At 43.2% G+C, this 17,141-nt stretch overlaps 1 protein-coding gene across 1 annotated transcript; it reads right to left on the bottom strand.

The window, feature by feature from the left end:
- Positions 1–1,415: 1,415 nt before the first annotated feature.
- Positions 1,416–6,568, bottom strand: rbm15 (RNA binding motif protein 15). The gene has a single exon (XM_035382139.1). The coding sequence runs from the start codon at positions 6,317–6,319 to the stop codon at positions 3,755–3,757; it is 2,565 nt and encodes an 854-aa protein (XP_035238030.1). The 5' UTR covers positions 6,320–6,568; the 3' UTR covers positions 1,416–3,754.
- Between the last annotated feature and the right edge of the window lie 10,573 nt (positions 6,569–17,141).

A 17,141-nucleotide genomic window follows, 5' to 3' on the forward strand; every position in this document is an offset into this window, starting at 1 on the left:
GAGCTGTGTGCAGTGATGGCTTTCCTTCTTCCCCCGGAAAGCCGGTGTGTGTACAGGCACAAAGCAGGAAAGGTCATGTTTCCACTCAAAACCTGGGAACTGGCATCACGACTGCGCTACACAACAGTCAAAGCTTCCCTTTCGGTGCAAACGCACGGCGAACGGAAAGCTTTTCCCCCTTTGCGGCGGAAAGGATCCTTTGCGGGCGTGCACGAGCGCTCGGTATCCGACGGCAACGCGTCCCCGTGCGTGCACTGGCGCGGTTATCCAGTCCCGTGCCACCGACGTGATCGAGCGGAGGCGTCCATGGAAGAGTACATACATGCCATTTCAAATGGCAGACAAATAAACCCATTCTTAAAGCAAACATCAATACACAAAAAGCAAATACACAAAATAAAACGGTACGACTTTAAAGTCATTTTAAAAGAAGCGTATAGCGTATATCTGTGTTATGGGAAGTGGCACCATTGACACAATGCTAATCAGCTCCATGACTGAGCTTAATGAGTTTGTGCTGAATCTCGCTCTTCTGGCAAAAGAACTGCAGACTAGGTGCATTCTAACACGGTTTCAGTTTTACATTATCTCTGAAACCCCGAGCGGCAAACCCTCTCTTTTTCAGATGGCTAATCCGTTACCACGATGACCCATTCTTTGCATGTGAAGGTTAACCAGTCCTGCAATGCGATGTAAGAAAGCAAGATTCACTGCAAGGGTACTGAAACTGAAGAGAAACCATTTACAGTTTTCATCATGATTTCTAATCGAAAATGTTCAAGTACCGTCATATTTACTAACAAGAACTCTTACGTATACTGGTATGGCTTTAAATGGACGATCTTCAGTAAATGCTGATATAAAATAAACCAAATGTAAAACTGACAATGACGCTGCATGCACTTTAAGCGACTGTCAGCTCTGTGTACTCCTTAAAAGTCAAGTCACTGACCCTCTGTGGCTCATTTCATTAACTACAAATTCACTTGTTTCAGTTATGGCTCAGTTTAACCCAACTGCAGCAAGCTCTTTAAATGTAATCCTTGCTCATTTGCTTGTGTTAGATTTTGCTGCTCTTACGTTTGCGTGACACGGTAACTTGTTAAATAAACCCAATGGTCAGAGTTCAGGACAGCAGTGAGGTTAGACTGAGCATGAGCCTCGGTAAAAAATAAAACCAGTTCCCTTCAGAAATGAGACGCCAGGATCAGACTGGACACCGGTACTGTACGGACTCTTAAGCTGCAAGCTTTACTGCTATTAACAGGGTTTTTCTTCTCCGTGAAATACTAACATCTGTACTCAGACATTAATGTATGAGAATCCATAACACCCCTGTCCTCTTACGAGATGTTCAAAAACAGGAAATATTTCACCAACAGATATACAGCAACACTTTGACACACCGACGGAGGCAGGGTATAAAATCCAAAGCTTTAGTATTCAGCATTAGAGTACAGTGAAAATAAATTTAAACCAACAAATTAAAAAGGACGGCAAATAATACATTTAAAATGAAGACTGAAATTAATCGGCAAGGTAAATGAATATTAATCGCTTACGAAACCATGATTATTCCATAATTCAGCACCCTGCTTAAATATAAAGCAACTGTATTATGTTGAGTCCATGGGGTACTTTTGGTCGTCATTTTGAATTAATTTGTTTTGTTTACGGTTTTAAGACAGTTTTGCATTTCAGCTGGCATCACAATAAAACCCTACAGGAACACTTTGCTTATCAATTTCTTTTTTTAACACTTTCTTGTACAAGGTCCAAATACTATCGGGTCATCACAGTCAAAAGACCAGGGTCATGCAATGGCAAACGGCACTTTCGACCTCTTCATTGCCATAGTAACTGAGTAGCTCGGTTGGCTTACTGTATATCATTTTTTTAAACCAATGTTTTACCACAAAACAGAATATCAGCAAATTCCTCTCAAACACGGGTTCAGTCTGCACGTTGTACATAAACGACTTAACCTCATTCACCTTCTATCTCCATACTACTGGTGCCAAGCCCAAAAAAATAAAATAAATAATAATAAAAAATAAAATAAAAACATCTATGAGGACTAAAGAGACAGGGATCATTTTGTATCCCTCATCCTTAACAGTTAAATGGAGTGGCCTTCTATTTATGGGATGTTTTTAAATAATTTACCCGAACGGCTTAAATTTAACGTTATCCTTGCAGTTGAATGAGTTACAATACTAGAGGCTCCCGAAAGCAGGTGTGTCACACAGCTACATGAGCCTTGAACAAATTTAAACGATGCATTAACTCAGATTTATTTCAACACAGCCTTCAAAATGTGAGCGTCCAAATACCAGTAACAAAATTCTCTATTGTCAAATGTGCAATTAAATATCCATGATAAATTCTGAAGGTGTGATAGGAAAAAAAAACATAATATTCATAATAACTTGGATTCATAAATCATCTCAGATTAGGAGTACTGATCAGCAATAGCTTTTGCTTTTTAGCTCATAATGGTTAGAATACAGGAAGGGGAATCCTGACCTGCACCCCTACTTTATGAATACAGGTCCCGGGTTTTAGGGGGATGTCCCCCTAAAAATGTTATTTATTCTGTGAAAAAAAACCTCTCTGTTGAAAAATAAAGGGGATGTTTCCTATGAATGTAAGAACAGACAACAGAACTAAAAGCTGGGTTTGAGCTTTTTTCTTTTTTTCTTTACAGTATTAAAAAGCTTGTGTTCTTGCAGGGAAAATGCTGAATGAAACTTTGTGATGTCAATTATCAAACGCTACAGTTTAATCACATTCATTACGGCCCGCCAGAAATGTATGTTTTAAGGTGTCTGAAGAGGCATCCTTTCCCCCCCCCCCACCATTAACATTCTGAAGGCAGAATTTTAAAATAGTTCTTACCATTCTCGGTCAGTTAACAAGAAAATAACGGTGAAAATCTACGGAACTGGTCTGCGGCTCTATCCAGTACAGTGGTTTAATGCAAAAACATCATTTAAAGCTGGCTCCACCTTATTTTTCTTTCTACAAGCTCACTGACAAGACACTGTCCAAAGAGGAGTACCACAAGGATTATGGGATAAGCAATCTGCAATCGGGCAAACACAGATACTACCTGCCTGAAGAAACTGAAGAAAACTGAGATGAGGTGACAGGGCTCACAAACATCACTTGTAAATCTGAAAATTATGTTCAAAGATGTAAAGACAGAAAACCTTAAGTCTTAGTCTTAGTGCTTATGTATGAACATCAACACCAAGATCAAAAAAGATTCTTGTTTTCATTTAAATGTAGCAAGTCTAATGGTTTGTGACAGTGATTCTACTTTATAGTTTTTAAGAACAAATTAACCGTTGGAAATGTGCTACTACTGGCTGTATTATCAATTAAATTATAAATTATCATCATTTAAATTACTGGGTAACTTCAGTCCAAACGGGGTGAAGTATTTCATATTTTAATTATACGGTTTTAAGATTCTCAATTACACTATGTGGTCCACTAACAGACTATGTTACCATGCATGACACTGACCCTTTAAATTGCAGAACCAGTTCACTGTTTCCCAATTAACTACATTCACACGTCACTTATGCGCTCTAACAAGAATATGGATTCTGTCGGGCAGAAGAAAACTGTGTAGGCCCTTCCCTCCCTGCTGAGATTGCTCTATCCCATAACGCAGAACGGTGCAGTGTTACTGACACATTACAGGCCAACGGCTGCACTTTTCGTGCAGGGTACAGGCGGCGCGCCGCTACGACGCTCCGCGCACGATGATCATCACCAGGTAGTCCTCCTCGGTTTTGGCCAGCGCCCGGGAGGAGGAATCCAGGAACTGCTGGGAGAAGTGGCAGGGCGGGAAGGCGTGCAGGACGCCGGCGCCGTCCTTGTCTCTGGCGCCCCCCACTGGCAGGCTGATGACGCCGGCCGCCTGCTTCTGCTTCAGGTAGGAGACCAGGTTGCGCAGCGGGCGCTGGGTGGAGCTGGCCGGGTCCGAGGCCGGGGGCTCGTCCGGGCCGCCCGGCACCGCCAGGAGCACCGAGTAGCCGCCGGGCCCCGCGGCCTTGATGCGGCGCGTCACCTCGTCCAGTTTGGGCTGGTCCAGACGCAGCCGCTGGGTGATCTTCAGCTGGCCCACCGGCGCTCGCGCCGACGCATCCTGCAGCAGGCCCGTGGCCACGCCCACGTCGCCCTCCAGCAGGTGCATGCAGGTGGGGAAGCTGCTGTTCTTCAGCAGCAGCATGCCCTGCCAGGCCAGGCCCAGCTTCTGGCCGCCGCCGTCCTGCTTGGGCCCCTGGGGGCCCCTGGCGGAGCTGGGGGGGTCCGACAGGCGCTCCTTTTTGGCAGGGCCCTTCCCGGCCTCGCCTCCGGTCCTGCGCTTGCGCTCCACCCCCGCGGCTCCGCCCCCTGACTCCGCCCCTTGAAGCGTCTTGAGGTGCTTGTCGGCGGGGGTGCGCTCGGGGGGGTCACGGGAGGGCGGGGACGGGCGGTCGAGGCGGGGGGGTCGTTCAGAGTCGCTGAACCGGCCGCTGCTGCCCCCGGGGGAACGGTCGGGGGAGGGGCAGTGGCGGCGGCGGACCACGCGGTCCCCGCCGTCCGGGGAGCGGTCCGGCAGGCGCCCGTCCTCCGCGGGGCGGCGCTTCCGGGCGGGGTCGCGGCTCTGCAGCTCCCGCTCCAGCGACCAGGCCTCCCGCGGCCGCCGCTCCAGGTGCTCCAGCGCCTCGAAGGCGGCCGGGCGCACGCGCTCCCGCACCGCGGGCGCCGCCCACTCCGCCCCGGGGAACAGCTCCCGCTCCCGGAAGTGCAAGGGGGGCGGAGGGCTCCTCTCCCGAACCCGCAGCGCCTCCGGGGTGGCCCGGTGGACGAACGACTCGGCCACGATGTCGTAGTGGGGGAGGGGCAGCGGCTGGAGGAACGGCTGCTGGTAGCGGTGCTCGGTGTCGGCGAAGTCCACCCTGAGCCGGCGCTCGGGGCCCCCCAGGGGGAAGCCCCGCATGTGGGTGCAGGCCGCCTGCGCCGCGTCCAGGCTCTCGTACTGGATGTAGGCCCAGGTGTCGCCCTTCCTGTAGTCAATAGTCCTGATGGTGCCAAAGCGGTCAAACTCACGCGCCAACGCCGCCAGAGGCACCCACGGGCCCAGCCCCCCCACCCACAACCGGGTGGTGGGCGTGGCCTTGCCGTAGCCGATCTTGATGGGGTTGCGGCCCACCACCTTGCCGGACATGCTCAGCTTGGCTCTGTGCGCCATGTCCAAATTCTCATACTTCAGAAAGCCGTAAGTGCTGCTTTGGCCCCTGCTGGGCCGCTTGATGTCCACCTCGGTGATCACCCCAAACCTGTCGAACGCCCTCCGCAGATCGTTCTCCGTGATTGTGATGTCCAGGTTGCCCAGAAACAGCGTTCTATTGGCCCTCTGGTCGTCTTCTGGAGAAATAAACTCTTCTTCGCGGAAAGCAGCAGCAGCAGCACGTTCAGCAATGAAGGCGGGGCGCGCACGGGCCTCAAAGAAAGCGTATTCCCGTTCCCTCTCCAGGTCGCGGGGAAGGGGGGGCGGCGGGGGAGGGGGGAGGCGGCCCAAAGCTAATTGCTGCAGTCGGTAGTCTCTGTACCCCAAGCCTGTAGGAGACAGCGGTCTCTGGGTATGCAAATGTCTGTGCCCCGCAACAGCTGCATAGGGGTCTTTCTCAATGGGCGAGCGACTCCTCCTCCGGTTCATGTACACAGCTTCGATTTTTAGCGGCCGGTCGTAGAGCACTAACCTTCCGCGCGCGTGCTTGGCCGCTCGCGCATCTTCTGGCCGTCTGAAGTTAACGAATGCCACCCTCTCGTCATTAATCCGGCTTATTTTTACACTCACGTCCCCGAATTTCTTAAACTCGTGAAAGAGTCCATCCTCAATTTCCTCATCGCTGAGCTGTGAGCCCAATTCGCTAATTTTAAGAGTCTTGTACTCACTCTCGTTATTGGGAAGCGGAGGTCGTGGCTCTGCGCGTGAGTTGGTCCGCGCAGCTGTCTCGAGTACCAGGCTGGGGTTGTGGTTCTTGCTGCTGGAACTCGCAGCAGGACTGGTGTAGCTGTGGTTGCCCCCAGTCCGGCTAGAAGCGTGTGCATCAAAATCCCGACTCTCTCTCTTTTCGCCGAGTAAACTTCTCCTGGCCGAACCCCCTTCACTTTTCGCCGAGCTGTTCCCGTTATTGCTGCCTCCAGAAGCAGAAAGAGCCCCCATTTTCTTGCTGGGTGGATGGTTCCCTCCCCTGTCTCGGATCTCATCCAAGGCCCGTGAACGCTTTTTAACCGGCGACCGTTCCTTCCCTTTCATCTTACACGGTCCGCCTACGCCGGCCACTACAGACACAAAAACAAAAAAAAACTATGTACACTACAGGCAAATATTTTCTTAATTTATCTGAGCGAATACTGCAAATAAACAAGCTTTTCAGTCAGAGCCGCTTCCCAAAACGACCTCAACCGCCATTTTGAAAAGATAAATGCGTTAAATCCCACCCTGATGTTACGACTGGTCGTACTAACAGAGTAAAGAGAAAGGGATTGGCTTCTCAAAATGTCAATCTTTTTACCCCCAGGTAGCGACTCCATTTTGGCTCTCAGACTTAACTTCGGACATTATATTGCGACATTGCTCAAAATGGGGAGTTTCCTCTTTCACTTTCTTAATTTTAAGCGTTCTTCAGCCAATAAATAAATAAATGGTTACTTTCATAGTACTACATACATAGTTCGTTGCAATTTATTTTTCTAAAATGATCCTTTTGTTATATAGATTGTTCACGTAATGTGAAAAATACAGAAAACCAGGAAAAGCTATTTCAGACAGGCGTGGCTCAAGTCATAGACTAATCTCAATTCTTGACGTATAATGCCATTGCACAACACGTCCAAAGCGAATAAATACCAAAATGCAAAAATCACCCCCAAGTCTTATGTAGCTTACTGCAACTAACTGGGAAAACCACAGCTGTTGGGTACAATTCCCTGCCTGATATTTTTCATAGAACCGTTTGACTTCACCCTAATGACTTGGCACCAGTCCAGGTATTACCTAAACGTATTCAATTGTGTAAGTAATTCTGGAGAAGACGTAGGCTACTGCTTAAATTACACTTGTTATGTCGGTTGTCATACAGATCCTTGTGCTGAGAAGCGAACGTTGTCAGATTGTCCGCCATTGTTCAAAAAGTTCCGACGTCACACACACAAAAAAGAAAAAGAATCTCATTGGTCAACAGGCATTTGCATGTGAAATAAAGCAAACTCAAACCACACTCGAATGAAACAATGACGGTTTATCACTACACGAAACTGCGAATTTCGGAGCGCGAGTAATCATAGAGTTAACAGTGTATCATACTATTTTCATAACGTAGCCTACAAAAAAGACTTGTGAGCTAAGGCCTTAACCCTATGTTAACCGTAACCATATTTCTACCACTTGAAGTATAAATAGCCTAGGCATAAATTATTTTTCTAGCTAGATGAACGAAAAATAATTTAATCATCAATTCAGTTTAAGAAATGCAAGGAATGTGTTTGGTCATTTGTCATGAATAAAGAATTTCACTGAAAAGTAGCAAAATACATAAGGCTATGTATTACGTAGTGTTATGTTCCAAAAGTGCAAATAATTTGGGGCTTCCAAAATAATTTATTTTATTTATTGCTTCCTAATGTCTGTGCGGAATTCTTTCGTTAATTTCCATCCAAATCTACCAAGATGTTTTCATATAATATATATATATTTTTAAATTGCATAATGTAAACAAAAAATGTATTCCTCTTTGTTGATTATTAGTTTATTTTTGTCTTTTTATTCTTTGTTTTTCATCAAATATATTGATGTAGATATTTATTTGTTTTTCTTCCCATTAATCTCTTGAAATGTGATGCCAAAATTGGATTTAAAATACCAAAAATCTAATTTTTGTTCATTTTCTTGAATTTTTTACCTTTAAAAAGTTTTTTTTACCTATTTTTCTTTGAATCCTTTGGATTACTTTAATTCCTTCTTGTTCCTTTTCCTTCTTTGTCGTTCCTTTTCACTCTTATTTTTGTTTATTTTTTAAATCAATTTTTCATTCTGTTACACTCTTTTCTTTTCTTTTCTTTTCTTTTCTTTTCATTGATTTCATTTTCATTCATTTTTGCTCCTTTGTATTGCTTGATTTCTTCTAATCATTTTTATTCTTTTTTTCATTCCTTATTCATTTTTTTGTAATAAAAACATTGTGCACCCTGGAAATTGAATCTAGCAAACTGTATCACAGTTCCAATTGCAATTCAAAGCCTGGGGAATCATAGCTTGACTCCAGTGTTTTGTGGTTGTGGTTCGACTCCCAGAATTTGAATCATGGTGTTGATTGTCAAAGTCAAGGCAGTTGGAACCCTGAATTGCATTGTGGGATTCTATTAGATTTTTAGGATTCAGGAGTTCTTATAATTAGTTGTATAATTCAGTCCCAGGAATAAAGTTGCAATTTGAATTTCTAATTAAATTAATTTTTTCATTCGTCCTTATTCATGTTTCATTGTTTTTTTTAATTTTTCATACTGGTCTTTATTTTGCTTTTTGGATATTTTCTCTCCTTTTTCATTCCCAGATGAATCCCAAATAAAAACATTCCAAATTCAAAAGCAATAATAGTCCAAAATAAAATAAAATGATGCATTTCCCCCATATTTCTTTTTAATTTCTTATTTGTTTTACATTCTTTTATGTATTGAAATATCCTGAACCCTGGCAAGTGAATTGAACCCCACACGTTCATCTGTGATTCAAACAACCTTAATTCAGTTTGATTCCGGGGGTTCAGGATTTTTTCATAATTCATGCTTATGAAGGCAAAATAAATAAAATAATGATGTCAAATCCCAACAATCAAAGATTTTTCTTAATTTTCATTTACTATTTTTTTTTCTCTTTTCACTTGTTTTCATCACATTTCATTTCAGTTTTCAAATTAAGATACAAAGGAATCAGACACCTCTTCAGAAGTTCATACTTGTCTCAGCCTTTAGAAAGAATAAACATTTAAGTTTTATAATTAAAAGTCTAAACCTCACCCTAATTGTAACCCTAACCCTAAGTGTATTACTCATTTTGAAAACAGTATTTCACATAAAAAATATGAAAATATATATGACTATAAAATATTAATGAAAAAAATGCATTGTTTTTTTCATAAAAAGTTGAAAAATATTACATATATATATATTTATGTTTATATATTAAGCATTATTGTTATAAGAATGTAATAATAATGTAAATAACATAATTACAGAAATCAAAACAGATTGAAAATAAGGTAAGATGTCAAAGTGGAAATAACAGAAAACCTAAGGAAAAGAGGAAGGCATAGAAAGTGAGAATAACTTGTGTTGTATCTGCATACTCAGCGTTCTTAACAAATATTTAAGTTCTGACTGAAAAATCTATTTGTTTTTGCAGCATGTTCCAAGACCAGGGTGCATTATAACTCAAAGCCATCTTTCCAAATTTAGAAAAATGACTCACTTTAAAAAGCATATTAGAAGTGATTTTTATTACTCTTATTTTTTAGTATTTAAAAAAATATATATTAGTATTATAATTATTATTATTACTAGCAGCTTTTACTGCAAGCCTCACCTATTTCCAATATATGAACAGGAGAAGGGAATGTGCTTTTCATAGACATGAGCAAGAAGCAACTCTGTGAAACAGCAGTTTGAAATGCGTTCTAACTGCCCAGTAATGTGATTGTAAAATATGCCATCACGCATCAGAAGACCAGCTGGATTTCACTTCATAAAGCTGATGTTTTGTATTCTGACCACAAGATGGCAAAAGTACTATGTTTTCAAATCTATCCCAAGACTTCCTAATAATAGATGGCCATGAACTACAAATATATTAATAGTTGTTTTCCCTTCAAATAGCTGTAAATGAATTAACTTTTAAAATTCTAATTAAGGGACGTGAATTCAGACAAATTCACATTTTATAGATGGCGCCAGTTGTGGGAAAGTAATGAATAATATCTAACCTGCTAGCATAGCTATTATCCTGTAGATAACCTTCAAAGCAAATTCCTAAATTCCTAACCTAAAAATACAAGCTATTTTTGTGGCAAGTTTCAGATATTGCCTTTGGAATTACGGCTGTGATCAGTGTATGACGTGAGCCTTTTCTAGTGTCTGCCTACTCCAAGGAGGCGGAAGTTTCACCAGCTGCACTTTGATCCACTTTGACTGTTGATCTTGGAAACCAGGAGCGGCAGCCATTATGGCTCTTATTATGGGACTAGTGTGATCTGTAAGAGTGTCTGAGTGAAAACATGCCTTGAATGCAGATAACTGAAAATATCAGCTGAACACAGCAATTAATTTAGCTAATTAATCAAAGGGAAAGAGCATCACAGACCCATTAAAACCATAAATCACTCTATAATCAGCTTGACAGAGTAGCCTAGGCTATGTCTTTTGATAATGATTCATGTTAACTAGCCAATAACTTATCCTCAATAATGTCTAAAAACTGTTATGAGACATAGTGGAGACTGAACCCGGTCACCCAGCCAGTATTCCATCTGCACGGCATTGATCTTTCCCAGACTGAAGTCTGAGTCTCCGGGCAGCTTGGCTGCTGCTAATGGGCTCTTTGTGCTGGTGTGTTTTCAGGTTAATGAGGTACCGTAAGCACCTGTGGTTTCACATTGAGACTCGGGGAGAGGTCTGGTCGCTTACCTTAATGTAAGCCACTCCTTGCTGTTTAAAAACAGCAGAATTTCACTATCAGAAAATGGCTAAATTAACTCCCACTGGCCTGTGTGATTTACGGGGATAACGGTATCCAACGGTCCTACTTCACAGTCCCTAACCTTGAAAGGGCTTCAGGGCCTTTTTCACTCACATTTAAAAACCAACCGGAGCTCTCTTTGTATTTTTGCCATGGTCCTAGAATCTGTATTGTACCCTAAACATATTTGGTAAAATAATAATTTATGTGACAAGTTATATTTAAGTTTATGTTTAGGAAATGGTCTCGCATAGATAGCTAGGAGAAGTGTTTGTATAACTCTGTTACGGACTACACCATATTATACTGCTGAAAATACCAAATGAACAGAGTTCAGAAATCTTCCCTGGGAGAATATGTAACTTGAGGGCTCACATCCAGAATTTATCCATGTCCTGCAGAATTCCACAAACTGTCTCCACAGAGATTTTCTGAGGGATTAAAAAAAACATATCTCATTCATTTAATCTGGTATTTAATCAGTGGGTCTGTTTAGTTGAAGAGAACGGCGCTCTGGTCTCCAAGGGTCTGTGCAGGAATTCAGGGCTGGGGGGGTGGGGGGGGCGGGGTGGAAAGTGTTTCTGATTGGCCAGGTCCGCTCTCTATTGAAACCACATGTCAGTTTCATATGAAAAGCGGCGCAGACCGGGAGACTGGCAGGCTAATGCTTTCCAGCAAAGCGCTCGCACTAAACGCACAGCGGAGGGGAAGGGGGAGCGGGTCCACGCCCGGAGCGCTCTCTCTCTCCGCTCAGAGGTCCTGGAGAACGAGCAGCATCGAACGGCCCGCCCTCTCGTGATACTGCTTTTTTATTTTTTTTTGTAAAAGTCACATCCTATACATTACAAACATTACAGAAAACTGCCCCGTAGGTGGGGGTGTCCTTACTAGGGACATCTGGGCATTGATTCCAGATGGGCCTGTTCATCTGTACCTGTGTAGCTGGCCTGGACTCACACACTTTTGCCCAGACTTGAGTAATGAACATAATGCCTTTAATTTAACACTTATTTCACAATTATTAGGGAAAAGGCTCTGCAGTCAAACTGACTGAAAGTGCAACTCCACCTTTAATTACGTAAACAGGGACACTTGGTTGTCTAGCCACATTTGAATTATATACTAAGCAACTCAATCGAGTGACAAACCCTATTACATACTGGCGGGACCAGGGTGTACATTCATTTATATGTTATTTGAAATTTAATGCCTCAAATCTGTTGGAATTTTGAGTTTAATTTTCAGATAAAACTGAATTTAACTGAAATTTACTAGTGTGTGCATGTATCCAGTAACAAGAATTCCAATCTTGCAAGGACCAGTGAACATACAGTAATGCTACTATTCATGCTGTGACTCCATTCCATTATGTAACAACCCAGGGAAGGGTGCTTAAGTCCACAGAGATAATGAATGAGGCACCTGACTGGAGCATGGGCCTCCAGATTGGACCATGGGCCTCCGGGTTGGCTAATCTGATAGCATTAGCATGATGATGCTGATGTTCACTATGGCGTCCGCAGTGATGGCAGGGAATGTCTGCTTCATTCAGACAACACTATATTGTTTCCACCAAAAATGTGACTGTGAATACCTCAGCAAATGTGTCCCTTTTTCTCACCTCTTTTCTACAAAAGCTACAAAAGTATAACTTTTTTATGTCGACATTTTGTCCTCCTTTTAACACTTTTTTATTTTTAACTATATTTAGACGGGTCATTATTTTAACTCTCAGACTGGGAGCTTGTTTGATTTTTACAATCTGTTGTCTCACTCTTTCCTCAGTACTTTATGCATAAAGGGTAGCCTTGTATTTATAAACATGTTTTACTAGCTTATATGGGCCCTTCACATTAAGTGTGACCACATTATGTTATCAAAGCAAGAAATTTTTATCTACACCATTTCTGATACAATGAATATAGCAATCACTGAAATTACCAAAAATATTTAGCAAGAACCGCAAAAAAAAAGATGTGTAAAAACATTGTCACTGATAGATGGTAATAAAAGGCATTGCATTTGTTTTAAATCCATGTTTAGTTCAGTATTGTATCTCCTGGAACACATATTATCTTACAGTCAGGTGAAAGCATCATAGAGGCCATTTAAGGGGGAAATATGCTCGTATAAAACCAGTATGCAAGCAGGACGAGAATAAAATGTGGTTGTGTGAGAATCTAACTAAAAACTAGAAGAGTGAACTCAGTAGAGTGCAGATCTCCGCCAGGCGTGTCTGTCTGTTTGGAAGCAGTTGTTAAACACTTGCGGCCCCTACCGGCAGGTTAGGAGGAGTGAGGAGTTAGCAATCAATCTATTTCAATGGACAATGATGGAAATTAATTCAAATAAAATACTTGTTGTTGACCGATTTGCAAAATATTCGAAAATTCAGGTCCTTGGCCTGCTGTCAGCATGCACAACAAATATTAGGCTGATCGGCCCAGTAGTATGCGAGATTAGCTGCGGACAGATACACAAACACACGCACAAACACACACACACACACACACACGATCGCATAATCCCCTCCAGGCTCCCGCCTGGCGGAGATAACAAACAGATTTTTCTTTTTGGAATCACTTACCCTTCAGCTTTCTTTCACTGAACCCGCTCGCCTCCGGTCTATCTGTGCTACCCTCCGTCCACACCACGTTCGTATCTGTCCGCTGTTAACGTAGCGCGTCTGCCCCTGACAGGGAGGTGAATTACCAGCTGTCTGCTGCTCGCAACGTTGTCCCCGACCCCATCGTATGCCTAGGCCAGCCCAGGGCTTTGGGGTTAGCGCAGAAGCAAAGCCCTGTAATTTATTTGCGGAGAGCTGGTCCCTCACAAGGTTGGTGATTTACGCACAACCGGAGGCAGATGTGAGCTGGGTAATGTCGTAGTGTCACTGGCAAGAGCGAAAGAAGTAACAGGAGTGGAAGTTGGTGTAGCAGCAAAGCTAGGACATGTAGCCTGGGGCATGTATCACGAATCTTACCCGAGTTAACTGGATAACTGCAGCGAGCAAAACCCAGAACAGGTCTATTTACTACAGTCCAGACTTGGGAGGGTTCTGTGTAGTTATCTAGCCAGGTAACTCAGTAATCCTGTTCCGTGATACATGCCATGATAGAGCTAACCTATGGTCATGTAGTTAACTGCTCTTTAAGTAGGGCTGCTTTAAATCCCATCACGGTCATTTTTGGCTGGACTGCAACAGTGGGGCCAGCCCTATAAACGCGAATGTCTGTGACTGAGTGAGTGATGAAGTTACACCATTGGTCGGCCAGTTCGGCCCAGCCATATACTAGGTTTTGACCTGGTCTTGTTTAACTGTTGACACAAAAAAATGACTATATCAACAGATTAGAAGCTCTGCACGTCTTTAGACAAATACAAACATGTTGACGCATTAAAATTAGACGAGCTGAGGGAATTAAGATGTGTGGAACGCTGTATGTAATGCAGATCTTACATTAAGGGGAAGGCTACATCACAATCGCATGAATATAACAATGCGTTAACATGCTCAGGAAATGCCATTCCAATGACACATATAACTGTGATGAGATACATTTCTTTTAAGAGGTTTTGGCGCTACAGACGGTCCATACTTTCTTCACTATAACTCTAGCTGGCGACCGGCTGTGCTTCTCATTTGCGTGCTATTGGCTCAGGAGCGCTGCTGGAGGCCGTAACTCCAGTATCTGATGCCACAGGCTGACATAAACAAAAACACATTTACCGACACATTTAAAAAAATATTTGAAACTACAAAGTCAAAGTCAATATAATATTTTGGAGGAAAAGCAATACTTTGCATCTTTCTGCCAATGCCTTATTTAAAAAAAAAATCATGAAAAAGATTGTGGAAGACCTCACTGCAACTAATCCTCTGCAGTCCACCTTAGCAAGTTGTGCTGGATAGGATGATTAATACAGAGAAGAGCAAGTACAAGTAAGTGGACGTTTGAAATGATGAATTACCCCAGCCAACCAAATCAACTGACAGAGATCTGATCCCACCAGTAAAATTACGGAAAGCCTTTGACACCAAAGTTACCTTTATGAGTTACCTTCAGAGTACCTGAACATCTGGAAAATGTAATCAACTTTGGACAATCAATGCTAATCGATAATGGAGGATTGTTATCTTTAATTTGTTAATTCTGTGTGATAAATTACACATCTGTATAAGGATTTCTTTCTTTGCTTGCTTGCCTCTCAGAGGTCAAAGGTCACACAGAAAGTGGCCCATGGTGGGCAGGTTTTAGCCCCTAGGCTGCTAGCTGAAAAGCCCTGTTCTGCTTTAACCCATATTGCTGATGAGCTACGGTAGTTTATCCCCTAACATGAAGCCCCTCACACCATCATGGGTGGAGACTGAAATTCCTTTCAAACAAACTAAACGGACTTTTGTGAAACTACACAGTTAACTGTGATTTAATTACTAAATAATCTAGAACTAGAGTAATCGTCAAGTTGTGTACAGCAGAAAAACACACAAACAAGCCTAAAACATGCCTGAGAAAAGTGTTGTGCTCTGTAGCTAGAGCACAATTGTAAAATATCATTTAGATGTTTTTGCAAATTTAAAACCTCACAGACTGTTTGTAGATATGGGTGCTGGAAAGCATCTAGAGTCCAGCTACCCGTTCCACAGCCAGTGCATACTTGTACACACACTTTTCTTGCACCAGTGTCAAACATTGTGTGGAGCTGGTGGCTGTGTTATTTATATGGCAGAATGCATGCATAGGAAGGGAAGAAGAGGGTTATTTTGGGGACTTAACTGGGATGACATACCTGTCAAGTAGCTACACCTTGGTGGGGCATGCATGCCCCATATATGTACTGCACTGTTCAGGGTTTACCACAGAAATGACTACAATGCCCACATACTCTCAGCCACAATAACTTCTGTGAACACCTCACGTGAACACTCAAAATTGAAGACCAGTGTCAGAGGCTAAATGCTCTCCCTATTTTATCTAGTTGTTCTCCATTTTTGTCCCAGAGATTTATATTTGTTGGTAAGTGGGTTTATTATTTTCCATGTGGCCCCCAAACTTTGAAAAATAGGGAGGAAATGACCACCTGCAGGTCAACCCCAATCATGGTTCATAAGGCCCAATTTCTGTACCAGTGTTAGTGGTACCTAATGGCCACTAGATGATTTGGTCCTACCCATGTATTAATGGAATGGTAACATACACACATGTACACTGACACAAACACACATGCACACACACACACACACACGCACACACACACACACACACACACCCGCACAAACACACATGCACACACACACATACACACACACACACACACCCACACACATACACGCACACACACACACACACACACACACATTCCTTCTCATCTGAGCTGCATGAGAAATAGCCCTTTCTGAGCGGGCATATAACCACTGGCTCACACACGGGCCTCTGGCTGGATCTGGAAACAGGCTGGCTTGTCTCTTCTGAAGCAGCCTCATTCAGCCACTGGAACTCAATCAATGCAGAGAGGAATCTAAACCCCACGAACATCACTGCATGTCCTCAACCAAGTCGGGATGATTCAAGCTGGCAGCAGCAGTCCCTGGCTCAGTAATATGAATAAATCAGTCAGGAACACGCATCTTGTTTATTTCAGGGTGAAACGGCAGGCTGGACCGCTCCCCATCGCTGGGCCGCTCTTCTCACGCACGGTTTACTTCTGCGCCCTGCAGCCACATGCGGCTCTGTCTCCCCGAGCTGGCATCACACGGCCCAGCCACAAATCTGAGACGACAGTGGGTCTCATATCAGAGGCTAACGCAAGGGAACTGTGTTATTATGGACAAGCGAATGCAGCGGAGTTCAGCCTGGAGTTAGCATGCGAAAGGCTGCTGCAGAACTGGATTCTGGAGAATCCACAGACTTCAAATTAGTTCGCTCTGCAGGGAACCTTGGTCTTTAGCTCTGGGGGTTAATCGTGTCTCTTTGTGAGCGGCCATGGAGGGCCGTGATTTTAAACCTGAAGCAGACCTCACTCCTGTCATATGTGTACAAGACAAACACACAACATTAAAATTAGGTAATAGTCTATTGGCATTTTCAAACATGAGTGTGATAAGTACAAAACAATACAACAAACCTTTGATAAAACTCAAGGTAGTGCAGTGACATGCAGAGAGCTCTGTGGCTGGGTAGGCATTGACCATTGGGAAATGCAAATTTACTTTTAATGAAGATTGGTAATAGCAGAACCATTTTGGACTATAATTCTATCAAATAAATACTGTACCATATTTACACATGATACTAAGCTCTGAAGGATGCATAGCTCGGTTATTTACAGCACATACCAACAAAAAATT

Source organism: Anguilla anguilla, chromosome 11 (assembly GCF_013347855.1).
Source record: "Anguilla anguilla isolate fAngAng1 chromosome 11, fAngAng1.pri, whole genome shotgun sequence".
NCBI classification, from domain to species: Eukaryota; Metazoa; Chordata; class Actinopteri; order Anguilliformes; family Anguillidae; genus Anguilla; species Anguilla anguilla.

What these genes read in the sequence shown, in the direction of transcription:
- rbm15 (XM_035382139.1), bottom strand. Translation starts at nt 6,319, where the DNA reads ATGAAAGGGAAGGAACGGTCGCCGGTTAAAAAGCGTTCACGGGCCTTG.